Here is a 12535-nt window from a genome sequence, read left to right on the forward strand (position 1 = left end):
CGTGGTTTGTGCAGCGTGGCTGATTTCTCACTCGTTTTAAATGACTGGCTCACCTCAGGTTATGCACAGAGCTGTTTCTGGGGTTGTGTTTGAACATGCAATATTAACCAGGAGCAATAACCCATATGTAAAATTCCCTCCGGCATTGTTGGCAACGATGAATACAAATAAAAAAAAGCTGTCAATGACATATTTCAGCTATATTTACTTTCCATATGGGGGGGAAATAATAGCCAAGCGAAAAAAAAAGTTATCAATTTACCAGCAGCATTTCCACACCTCGCAGTGGATACCTGCAGCGGTTTGGAGAAATTGCACAAACCCAAGGAAGGCAGGCCGTGCTGCATTCAGCCCCCTGCAGAAGGGAGAGGTTCATGGAGATGTACAAGAGAGATGACAGTGAGCCGTCAGGGAGAGAAGGCAGTACATGGTTTATAGATGCACACCCCTCACAGAGAGGCTGAGGAGACTGCTGTCTGATTTAATCAACATTCTATAAGTTTGCTTATGAAGTGAGATTTCCTGTTGAAGTCTATCATAGTGAAAGAAAGAAAGAAAGAAAGAAAGAAAGAAAGACAGACTAAGTTTTCTCTTAGTTGTGTTTGTGGGTTTTGAAGTTACAGATGACTCACTGCTTGCGTCACCAGAAGAAACAGATGCATTCTCATCCGTTTGCAACGAGTCAGCCCCTCAGTGCTCGCCCACTTACTTTTAGCTGAGTGATCCCAGAACTTTATCTAGTCAGTTCTTAATTTACATTGGCAATCCATTCCATACACTCACCACACTGTAACAAAAAACAAAAAACAAAAAGATTCTCCTACTCATGTCCTGTCCACTCCATGACCTTGTCCTCTGGTCCTGGTCTCTGCTGCTCTTCAAATATCCTTGTCAACTCCTTTTAAGAAATGTGAAACTTTTTAATAAATGCACCATATTCCAAAAAGCTCAAGAGATCCAGACTTCAGCGTTAAAAAGCTTCACGGCAAGCGACACAAAAACAAAATCAAAATCGATCAGGAGGTTTAACGAGTAGACACAGTCTCTAAAGCAGGTGAAGGAGGATCTTCATTTCCTCACAGTTATTGTTCGTGATCGTCTGGGGGAAATGACATTCATTTCCACAGCGAAAGGTTCAAGTTAGTGCCCAGAGGACACAGTGTTTATCTTTCAATGCCTTTTCAGTCCAAACTCAATTGCAGAAGGCAGAGCGAGTGTGCTGTTTTCAATCAGGTTGTCGCTGGATTGAAAATGAATTCTCCTAACGAGAGTTGACAGCTGTAAGGGGCCGGCGACGCAGAGGTGAAATTGCTTCATGTCGTCTGGAGAATAAGTGAGTAGTTCTGTATGTATGTATGTTCATGATTAAAGAGATATACTGTATGAGGAGTAGAAGTTCTTGAATTGTCTGGTGTATCTAGAGACAAACTGAACACATTGCAATGCTTCTGAGCAGCAGCTGCTTTTCCTGTTGATCAAAGTAATTAAATAAAGATACTTCAGGAATATCTTGTGTATCAACTAATAGAACTACGCGATTCCCTTCCTAAAAGCCAATAAAAATACAAATATTTCTTTAACCCTGATCAACGTGATCCTAGCCAGACTGACAAGCCAAATAAATGCTGATTTTAAAACTCCTTTTTTCTCCACTGGGAAATTATAATTAAAAGCTTTGAAAAAGAAATCTATCACATTTTCCCAATGCTGAGATGAGCCTCGTTCTGTGTATTTAACCTCAGAGTTCACAGGTGCTTGATCTGCTGAGAATAAATCAGAGATTTATTTTTCACAATGAATTGATTCCCTTATGGTAGCCATTCCACCTCTGCTCTCCACCTCTTAATAACCAATAAGCCGCTGGCATATAGAAATGCCATTTTGAAGGCGATTAATCATGGTGTTGCCTTACTTTGCACATTTGGGGGGGGGGGGGGGGGGGATTGGAAGCACATATGGGGAAGAGAGAAGATCTTCTCTTTAGCCTCATATCCATGGGCTCCCCCCTCCACCTCATCGGCATGTCTCTGTATGCTCTCCGTCTGAATAATGGAGGCCCTTAACAAACTCCCGGCCTGACCGTGATAATCAATTCTCTGCCACACATCAAGACCTGAGCTTTAGAGGCCAGGAGCCAACTAATTAATATGGTTTCTCTCCTGCCGCGTCGCCTCCTTTTCGTTACAGTGCTGCACGGGGGGAGAGGAGAAGAGAAGAGGGGGAGAAGGATTGTGTCGCTTTCTTCCCTCACACGTGTATGACCCCCCTCTACTCCACCACTCACTCATGCAGCCTCGAAGCAAAGTCTGGTTAACATCAGGGTCTTATCAAGTGTTGGTACTTCCATTGCTGGCTTCAGATAAAGTATAAAGGTTTCAACAGCTTACTTTCCCATGTGGAACAGGCCTCTGTGTTTTATATACTGTATAGCTCAAAGCCAAGTATTCAAAACGTAGTGTTTATACAAGTTCAAACCCAACCAAATGCATGACCTTGTCTACCCTAAAACATGAATCTAAGGAGGTGAGGGAGGGAGCGGTTCAGTCTCCATGTCTCAAGCCTGCCCTGGACTGGAGGGAGCACCCTTTCTCTTAGGGGGTGGGGGAGCAGTTCAGTCTTCGTGCCTCAAGCCTGCACTGGACTGGAGGGAACAAGAAGAACTCATCTTTAAATGGTTTAACTTATAAAAGGCATATTAAAATGCTCTGGAATCCTTAGCTTATTACAAATGGACAGAAACAAACTTTCTCTTACTAGAGACAAAACTAAATTAATTTGAAAACTAATTAAACACAAATTGTAACTTTTGAGATCACAAATTTATTTTGAAGACACATTTAACACAATTATGCCTGCCTTCCCATTATCCGATTCAAACAAATTCCAATTACACAGAGCAAACAAACCAGCCCTGTGTGGCAGCTTGGACACAATTAATTAAAAATAAATCTGTGTTGGGCACAATGGAATTAAATACATGGATAACGCAACTAATTCCTCATAAGAGCATTTTAATGTCATGTGTCTTACATATTGAAGTGATTTACTGAACCATTAAATATCCTAAATATCACCTAGATAGCCAATTAAAGAAGAATAACTCAATTCAAAGTGCTGGCTGAAATTTGTCGGCTTCTTTTCAGACTTTGAAAACTTCAGCACTTCAAAATACAGGTTCCTCAACACTGACTGTCACTTTAGAGATATATATGGTAATACAGAACTTATAAAATACTATCAAATCAGGAAAATGATCTTTCACAAACGCATCATTGCGCACCATCTGACTTCCAGCAAAAGGGATTATTATTATTATTATTATTTCAATTTCACTAAAACGATTTCAGGGCTCTCGGAGGAATCAGTTTCTATGCTGAAGATGCGAATGCTGTATCACAGAGAAACATTTTCTATTAAACATTTCCCAGCTGTTCGGGGCTGCTCCATGCTAGGAGATGGAATTCACATCAGGGCATCTGTATTGCTTAAATAAATCATGCACACAGACACTATTACTGTAGATAATGGAGAAAAGAAATACAGCCTTTGCCAACAGAGATTATGTTTGGGGAAAATAAATATGCTTTTTGAAAAGCAGGTTTTGACATAACAATGTTCAGCTCAGTTTGAAGAAATGAGTCCGTCATCGACCCACGATGTAGATATAACAAAACAACGAGAATATCCTTCTGTTCACAAGTCCGCTATTACATACAAGCAAGCACACAACCTACTTTTAAATTCCATTCAACAGGAACGCACAGACAGCTTCAATTCCGTTCTCATGGTCGTGCTTCTGACCCCTCGTAATCATTCCGAGGGTTTCTTATTGTAGTTACACATGTCTGTGTGTCAGTGTGTGCGCTCTTTATTTGTTATTAAGGCTGAGCTCATGAGTTGATCTCCAGTTCCACTTGCCTGTCGTATGCATCACAGGGTAGGTGATCAAAAGAGCGTTTGAAGGGGTGAGAGAACAGAGGAGCACAGGGTCATGGCATAGCAGCATGACGGACAGTGGAGGATGTATTGCTAAGACAACATCCGATTGCAGATGACCTTATCTATACAGGAAGAGGGTGTGACCTGTACAGTGAATTAAATGCAAGGCTTTTCTCTATAACAACATCTTCACTGCAAAGCATGATGGCAGTAAACCACAGCGATGCTGCAGCCCTGAATCTGTACAGCAGGGATATTGGAGACACAGGAATTAGATTCATTTAGGAGTGTCCACACCAACGAGAACTTTAGTTATGTGCAGTTAAATAAACAGCAAGCGCTCAGCTCTGACAGGAGTAATGAGTTCCTGCAAAGACTGGCACTTACAACCAAGAATGACGCAAATAACCACCCCCCGCGTGCGATAAGCACAGAGCACTTTTCAGCTCAGTGGTTGATAGCATCCAGGTGGGTTCTCTACATATCCAGCACAGATTTATCCCAGCGTAAATGACTGTATATTCATTTCACAACACTTCACAAATAATTACTTTGTAATTTCAGTGTAACGTGCCCCCTCAATACAGTCACCTAACCAGAAAAAATGAGCTCTTATGAATTGCATCTTCTCTGGTGAAATTCATTGGACATGAAGAAGCTTTCTTGGACTGGTTTCCCGCTGGCAGGAACCCAACACAAGCGATGCTCGTTAATCAGCCTGGCATCAGACAGCTTTTCAGACCACAGCCTCGGGGTTATAAATCAATAGAAAGCAACGCGCGTCCCACAAAACACATTACTAGCTTGTAGCTGTTACTGTTGCTAAATTTGGGTGTCACAACTTGATGCCCCAGTTTCTAAGTATGGGCAGTGAAGTGTGTGCATGTTGGTCAGTTTCAGGTGGTATCCTCTTTCTGCTTTGTGGCGTAGAGAACTCGCAGCCCCCTACATTTAATCCACTTGTTACTTTGTCAATGAATCGATATGCACAAGGGTTGCTGGTGTGGATCCATTAGCCATTGCAATGCTGAGCACTTATTAAACAAACCAGCAGCAGCCTGTGGCCTCTCTCGAGTCCATGAAGGTACATTTCTGCCTCCGTTCTGAGAAGCAGTTGCTCGAGTGTTTTGCTTCCCCCCCCCCCTCTTGTTTCTTCCCCGAGCAGCAGCACTTATTTTTAGCAGCTAATAATAAAGAGAAAAAAAAAAATCCTAATCCTGCTAAACTGTGCATTTCATTAATGAAACCTGTTAGCTGTGCACCTCCTGGGTCCTAAAGCTAATATTACCAGGCAGTTTCTCCAGACAGTGTTTTATGATACTGCTTTGGGAAAAAAAGCTCAGCAGTTGCCTATTGTAAATTACTTCTTACAATACAAATTCACTTAACACGAAGTTCCCGTCAGTGCAAATTATACTGGAGCCCCCACTGGGCACTGGTACTTGAGAAGTGCTACTTTTTAAAACTACAACAGGATTCAACTGTGTATCATAAATACTGCTTTTCAAAAGCCTTAGTTCTTTATCTAGCGTTTGAGCCACTGAAATTGATCTAATATGCACATCTAACTCATGTAAACAAATTTGGAAAAACATGTTCCGGTTCCATGGCAATCAACTACAAGTGCCATTGGATGTTTCATTTCTGTCTGCCTTTAATCTTAATGGAATAGAGCACCACAGAGTTCAGAGCAGTCTCCTTTATTTAAGGCTGTGGTTCCTAATAATGTGGCCCTGGTTTTAAACTCTGCCCAGGAGTACTGGTGGAGTCACAAACTAAACTCTGTTTGACCCGACAGCCCCCCTTTGCTTCCACACAGGTAGCAATCTCACGCCCATCTGAACGGTGTCCTTTCATTGAGGTCCCATCAGTTTCAGCACATTGACTGTGTAACACCGCGTGAACCACTTACATCCCAAGCAATGATGAGTGTTTTTAAGAGAGGCTCGCAGCTATCTCCACGAACCTCCCATCATGCACAGCACAACCATTCCGGATAGGCCTGCACTTGCTTTTTGGACACTAATAGAATTCTTGTTTGCGTTCACGAAACACCCTCGTTAGAGTAATTTACAAAACAGATTAGCTGAAAATGATTCTTTAATATCTGTTTTTTTAGATTAGTGCTCATTATTAAAAGCGCAGAGTAATGACAATGCTGGCAAACTGTGAATGAAGTGTTTAGAGCAGGATCCAATGGGACGGTGCAGACAGGACAAAGTGGGACTAACTATCATAGCAGTGTTTCAACACAGTCAAAGGCTTCGAGAGCGTTTTCTGAAGGCGTTATCGTCTGTTGTCTTCTGTCAGTGCATTTCTCTTTTTTGCATGGAGTCTCACATCGCCTGCCTGGTCAGAGAAGCACAGTAATGGTCTCAGTGTCTTTGGCGTCGCTGTGTTTCCAGTGCTATAAAAACAAAATGTTTGTTGTTGAATGGACTATGCTTGTTTTGTACTGCTTAATTGCACAAGGCTAGAACTAAAACGACTAGAAAATATCATTTTCTGGTCACCAAATTCAAGTTAGGAGACAGACTTGTAAAATGGGTGTTCTCCCTCCTAAAATGAGTTAACAGGAGCGTTTTGGAAACACACTGCAGTCTGTCTAAAGCATTCGCGGGTTCAGGGACTGCTTTCATTCATGGTCCATTGCAGTTCTTCAGGTAAAAAAAAAAAAGAGTTTTTCAATGTTACTTTCTTCCTTTGCTCAGCTGCGTATCCTTGAAGGACAGCTGGCAAATTCTGCCTTTTCAAGGTTTCACAGCTTTTCCAGGAGTTCAGAAAAAGCAGGGCAGCAGCCAGGGAGGGGGGGGATTGTTACCCCCAGCTGTGCTTTTCCATTCAGAGGCTGGGCTCAGCAGGGTAAACTGCATACAGATACTGCAGCTGGATCTGAAACCACATCCGCCTGCAAAACAGCTCCCCACTGACACCCACTGCACGAGCCAAAGCACAGCACTACAGAAACTCTGCCTTCACCATCCCGATGAATCTGCTGTCAGGAAGTTCTTCCATAGAAGCCTGTATTGTAGTTACACACACACACACACACACACACACACACACAAAAGTCTGATCTCTTCATAATTTAATACCCAAGTACAAAAAGCCATGAGAAACCTCAGCTGGCATTTGAGTGGATTATTACCAGAGCATTCTATGGATTGCTTGCTATTTGCAGGCACTGTGGAGAATGAAAAGCAAACAGGAGGGGTTCTGTGTGGAGGGAGGACGCTGGGGACAGGGAGGCAATGGGACAGGAAGCAATGGAAATGGATTGTGGGACAGGGCGTGCTAGGGCTTGGGGAGTTCTGGTTTGCAGTTCGCCTCTCCATTCAGTTTAATGGGCTGAGATGCTGATTCATTACAGAGTTGGCTCTTCAGGTGAACGGGAAGGCGATCGTCTTTGATCCGGATGGTTTGCTGTTCGCCTCTCCATTCAGATGCCAATTCACTGCAGTGGTGCCCGATAGGAAGAACACATTGACCTTGTTGTGCAGCTCCTTTCACCACACGCGTCTCAAATGTGCATGTTTCGAAAGAAGCACATGGATGTTCATTTAAAAACATGACATCTGGAACTACACTAGATCAGAGAACGCTCTTGGTTTGCTTGCCTTCCCTTCCTAGAAATCTGTTACTGCTTCACTTCCTGCGTCATCTGGGGTCAGGTTACTAGTACAATCCTCTGGAAAAAAAAAAAAAAAAACACATTCTGCACACAAGCATCAGATAATGATATTCTATTAACATCTCAAATCAAATATCAATTGACAAACAAAAAAAAAAAAAAAAAAGATTTTTGAAGTTTCAGCCCTGGGAAAAAGTCCTTACTGACCCTATCTGAATTCCCTCTGGGTGGGGTTCCCTAGCTGTGGTTAGGAATAAGCCAGGATCTAAAACAGAGCTGGGGTTAGGAAGACGTCAAGTTCTAGAACAGAGCTGGTATTAGGAAGACGCTGAGTTCTAGAACAGAGCTGGGGTTAGGAATAAGACAGGATCTAGAACAGAGCTGGGATTAGAAAGACGCTGAGTTCTAGAACAGGACGCATTGCCATCTTCTGGTTATTTATATTATTTAAAGATATGGATCACTAAAGCTTTCCCCACCAGGGACCCTGTTTCCTGAGCTGCCTCTCGCTTCCTCTGCTTGCTTTAGTCTGTAAGTGGTCGTCAGCATCGATGATTAATGCACCACCACAGAGCTGCACACATGTTTCCAATCTAGAGGGGAACGTGGGGCCACGCATTCCAAGCACAGAGGAATAACCAGCAAATATTTCAATTTCATCCCGCTTATCCCTGCCAGCATTGTTTTCCAGCTTCCAATTGCAGAGGGCTTTACAGTTAAACAGTGTAAACCTAGCGGCTGGTTCATAGATAAGTACAATATTTTTTTCTGCTGATACCTTTAATAGGATCAGCCGAGTATTTCAAATACACCAGCTTTCTACAAAAGGTCTCTTTAATAACATTTCCTCCACTTGTCTCTGCTGCACCGTTCTGGAGCCACTGCACCCCAGCAGCTATCGCATTAACATTCCCCTCCCATTGGAATCGTACTGAAACAGCCACACAATCTTGGGGGGGGGGGGGGGGGGGGTTATTAACAAAAATACATTGTAAAACATAATGGCTAGATGTTTAGTCACTATTTATTGATTTAAATTTTTCTACAAAAAGACCTTGTATCCTTGAAAAATACATACAAAAAAGTACAGAGGAATACAATTGGGAAAAAAAAAAAATTCTTTGATATGAATAGCATTTTTTGTTCCCCATCAACATTAATGGGTGATCTGCAAAAAAACAAACGTCTTGCAAATGCTTGGCAGAAACACAGCACCATGAACAGTAAGTGATGTCACTGAATAGCACTGTCAATGGTGAGAGAGGAGGGCAAGTGGTAAAGATACAGAAAGAGTTAAGTCCCATTCTGTGAAACCGCTCTACAGTCCTTGTGACGAGCTAAGACCAGCTAACACAGTCCCTGGTGACGGGAAACAGAGGCCCCATGGCACCATGTACCTTCTAAAACACACTTCATTACCAGTGGCTTTGCGTTATATTACATGTGATAGTGTACTGTTTGGAGAGGGCAGAACCAGCCTGGCTCCCCACCCACCCACCCACCCCCCCCCAGTTCCTAGGAGCCCTTTGTGGGGTTCACACCTCCAGCTTCTTCTTCAGGACAAGCTTGTAGAGAATCTGATAGCCGTCATCCCAGGCGTAGATCTGCCTCTCCCGGGGGTTGTACTTGAGGCTGGCGTGGGAGCTGTAGCGTCTGGGGAAGTAGACCAAAGGGGCGTCGTCGTTGGTAACCATGTCGCTGACGTCGAAGACACACTGGACCCGCGAGCGGCTGGGCAGCTTGGTGTTGTAGACCACGTACACCGTGCCACAGATGACGAAGGCCGCCTCAGCGTTCTCCCGGGGGCAGGGCGTGTCCCACATCTCCTCGATAGCCAGCGTCTTGGGGTCCATCTTGGCCAGGCAGATGTTCTTCTCGTTCTCCTTGGTGGCGTAGATGGCCCAGAGTCCTTCCTCATCCACGGCCAGGTCGATGAAGGTCTCGGGGGAAAGCCCGTAGACGGGGACCTGCTCCTCCGCCGGGAAGACGACGCTGTCCACCACGGTCTCGTTCTTCAGGTCGTACTTGATGACCTGGAAGTCCTGCCCCTCTTTCACGTAGTAGACGTGCCCGTCGTAGATGGTGTGTCCCGCGCCGCCCCAGGGGAAGGGCAGCTTGATCTTCTTGGCCCGCGAGGTTCCTGCAGAAGCCGTGAAGTCGCGCACCGTTTTGAAATGGTGCAGCGTGTCCCCGGAAGAGTTGTTGAAGACGTAGATCTCCCCCGACTGTGCGACCGGGTCTTTGGCCCACACACCCGTCGCACCACCGAGCCTCTTCAGGATCTTCATAGACTTGATGCTGGATATCATGTCCCTGCAGTCTGGGAGGGGGGGGGGGGAGGAAAGGAGTTCAATAAAAGTGTGATTCTGAAGTGCATTCGAAATCATGCAGAAGAAATCACTGTTACGAAAAATGTCATCCCCGTGCACAGAACACCCAACTTGAAAATAAAAAGTAAAAAAGCGACACTTTTTATACAAGCATCAAATGATTAACTAGGAAAGAGATTCCTTCAGCTAATCAACTGGCATTCCCACGAATATTCATTCTTTATCCTTTAGCGCTTTGTAGAGAGAATAAAACCAGAGACTTAGAGCAAATGGACCCCATTTCAAAGTAGAAATCCTAAAACTCAATGAGAAACATTTCAACTACAAGCCTCAATTAAAACATTTCTAATTGAATATTACAACTTGTCTTGTACTATATCAACTCTTAGCACAAGTGGGTGTTTTCTACTGCAGTGACGGATGAAATCTCAGTTTAACATGTTGGCAGTATTACACATGTGTTCCTTTTCCTGGCCCGGGTATACAGTTCGATACCTCTGCATGATGTTAGATCTGTAGCAGCATGTCGTGAAGGAGCGCTCCTTACCTGTGAGCCTCTCGTACTTCACCTTGTTCTTCTCCTTCACCTTTTTGACCTGCTGCTCCACCAGCTTGTCGTCCACTTCCACGCAGGGCGGGGCGTGGTTCTGCGTCTCCAGGAAGTCCAGCTCTCGCTCCATGCGCTCCACGCGCGTGTTGGTGTTGTCCAGCTCGTTGCGCAGTCCCTGCCGCTCCTTCTCGAGGGTCTCCATCAGGGCCACGATCTGCTGCTTGAACTCACGCAGCTCCACGGCGTAACGGTTCGTGTTGTCGTGCCACGCAGAGATGCGGTCCTGGGGAAGGGAGAGGGTGCAGACAGGAAGGAAGTGAAGATGGAGCTCATGGAAGGGGAGGGACAGTGGGCATGGTGTCGGTGTCACTTCTTTCTCTCGATTCAATCACAGGTTGTTTTGGTTAATCTTTTAAAAATGTGGATTAAAAAAAAGGCAAAATATAATAAAACACTAAATACAAAAACTCTCATTAAACTCCTTCAAATCAGTTTAAATGTACCGAGACTGTTCTGATATTTGATGGTTTAATTGTAATGTGCCAGTAAAAGTTCTTGGTAAAGAAAGTTAGACTTTCACAACGCATTATACAGAGCTTACATGGGATTAATTGTTCATAGGCCATTTTTTTAATTACTTAAACCTCTCAGAACTTCAAATGCAAAAGCACATTTTTCTGAGAAGGATAAAATGACTATATAAAACTAGCAAGAATTTAACTGCAACTAATCCCAGAATTATATTTAAATTACAGCTCCACGTTCCTCATAGCAAGTCAACAACAAACTGTGAGACGTGACGGTATCATTGCACAGCTAGCATAGTTTGTTATAAAGTACCTTTCGAAAGATGCTATAAAAGATGTCATAATTAAATTGTAATCAGAGGGCATCTTGTTTTAATAAAAAAAAAAAAGTCTATTCTAAAAACTTCTCTCAGGATCCCCAGGTTGGGCTGGAGAGTCTGGTTATTCTTACCTCTATTGAGAGAATCCTTCTCTCAATGTATTCCATCAGAGGTTGGTGCTGGGCACAGGCCAGGGTGAGGGCAGCAAGGAGACACAGTGCTCGGAGTGCCATGGTGCTGGGGAGAGGCTAGTCAGCGTGGCTCCGTCCTGTACCAGCGACTGGCTGTGTGCGAGTGAGGCACTCTGAATCAGGCTGCAATGCTTTCACAAAGAGAGGGGGAGGAGTCTGTGCACATCTGGGTTTTTATTCATTCCAGGTGTCCCGCTGGGAGTCTCGGGACAATCTTGACGGATTGGGGTTTTTTTTTTGTTTTTTTGTACCTCTGGATGAGAAACTGCAGACTCCTGAAGGTTTTGCTTTCAGTGTAAAATGTTACTAAACGGTATGCAAAGGAAAGCAAATCTGCCCCCGCTCCCAACAAGGTGTTGAAACTCCAAAGTGATCTCTCTCCATCTATCTTTTACTATTAAAAAAAGAGACACTTTTTTGCTGGTATTTTAAAATGTTTTTTTGGGGGTATACTATTTCTAGAGGTGTCAATACTAGTTTGGAGTTTAAAATGTTTAAATCGTTAGCCAAGTGTTTGACGTTTCAGATTTTGCCTATATGTTTAAATTAAAAAATATGCAGGACAAACGCAGGGTGGTCCTGGTCCTCCCTGTGCATAATGGGAAGTGTAAGTCACTATTTCACATTAAAGTTCTTCTTCACTGTGTTTTGCATATATGATTGCATGCTGTACGGTTCACCCAATGTTTAAACTTTTTAGAAAATTAAAACACAAACCAACACTTGCATCGTGCCGTTTGTAGCTCTGGAAATTCCTCAGCACTACTGTCAAGAGTAATCCTCCGGGAATGCCCCTCCTGAAGTAGATTAGGGAAGCCTGTCTGCTTTTCAAGATCAAACTTTCTGATGTAGTATTCTCTGTCTTCACTTGATTAGAAGACCCATTCATTAGGGGATGGTTAATTACAGGAAGGGCGCAGTCTGTCTGAAGTTAATTATGTTTTTAAAAGTGCATCAGTTAGTCCAATTTACACAGCAATCTCAAGTTATTTTATTACTTCAGAGCTGTGTTATTATCCCATGGACTGCATTACAACCCCCCACCCC

General features: G+C 43.6%; 1 protein-coding gene across 1 annotated transcript; it reads right to left on the bottom strand.

Moving 5' to 3' along the window:
- Nucleotides 1–8575: 8575 nt before the first annotated feature.
- Nucleotides 8576–11736, bottom strand: LOC117428595 (olfactomedin-like protein 3A). The gene is made up of 3 exons (XM_034047728.3): nucleotides 11429–11736; nucleotides 10448–10733; nucleotides 8576–9890 (listed from the first exon to the last, which is right to left on the bottom strand). Exons 1-3 carry the CDS (start codon nucleotides 11528–11530, stop codon nucleotides 9106–9108), a joined length of 1173 nt encoding a protein of 390 aa, XP_033903619.2. The 5' UTR covers nucleotides 11531–11736; the 3' UTR covers nucleotides 8576–9105.
- Nucleotides 11737–12535: the final 799 nt, after the last annotated feature.

Source organism: Acipenser ruthenus, chromosome 30 (assembly GCF_902713425.1).
Source record: "Acipenser ruthenus chromosome 30, fAciRut3.2 maternal haplotype, whole genome shotgun sequence".
Taxonomy (NCBI): Eukaryota; Metazoa; Chordata; class Actinopteri; order Acipenseriformes; family Acipenseridae; genus Acipenser; species Acipenser ruthenus.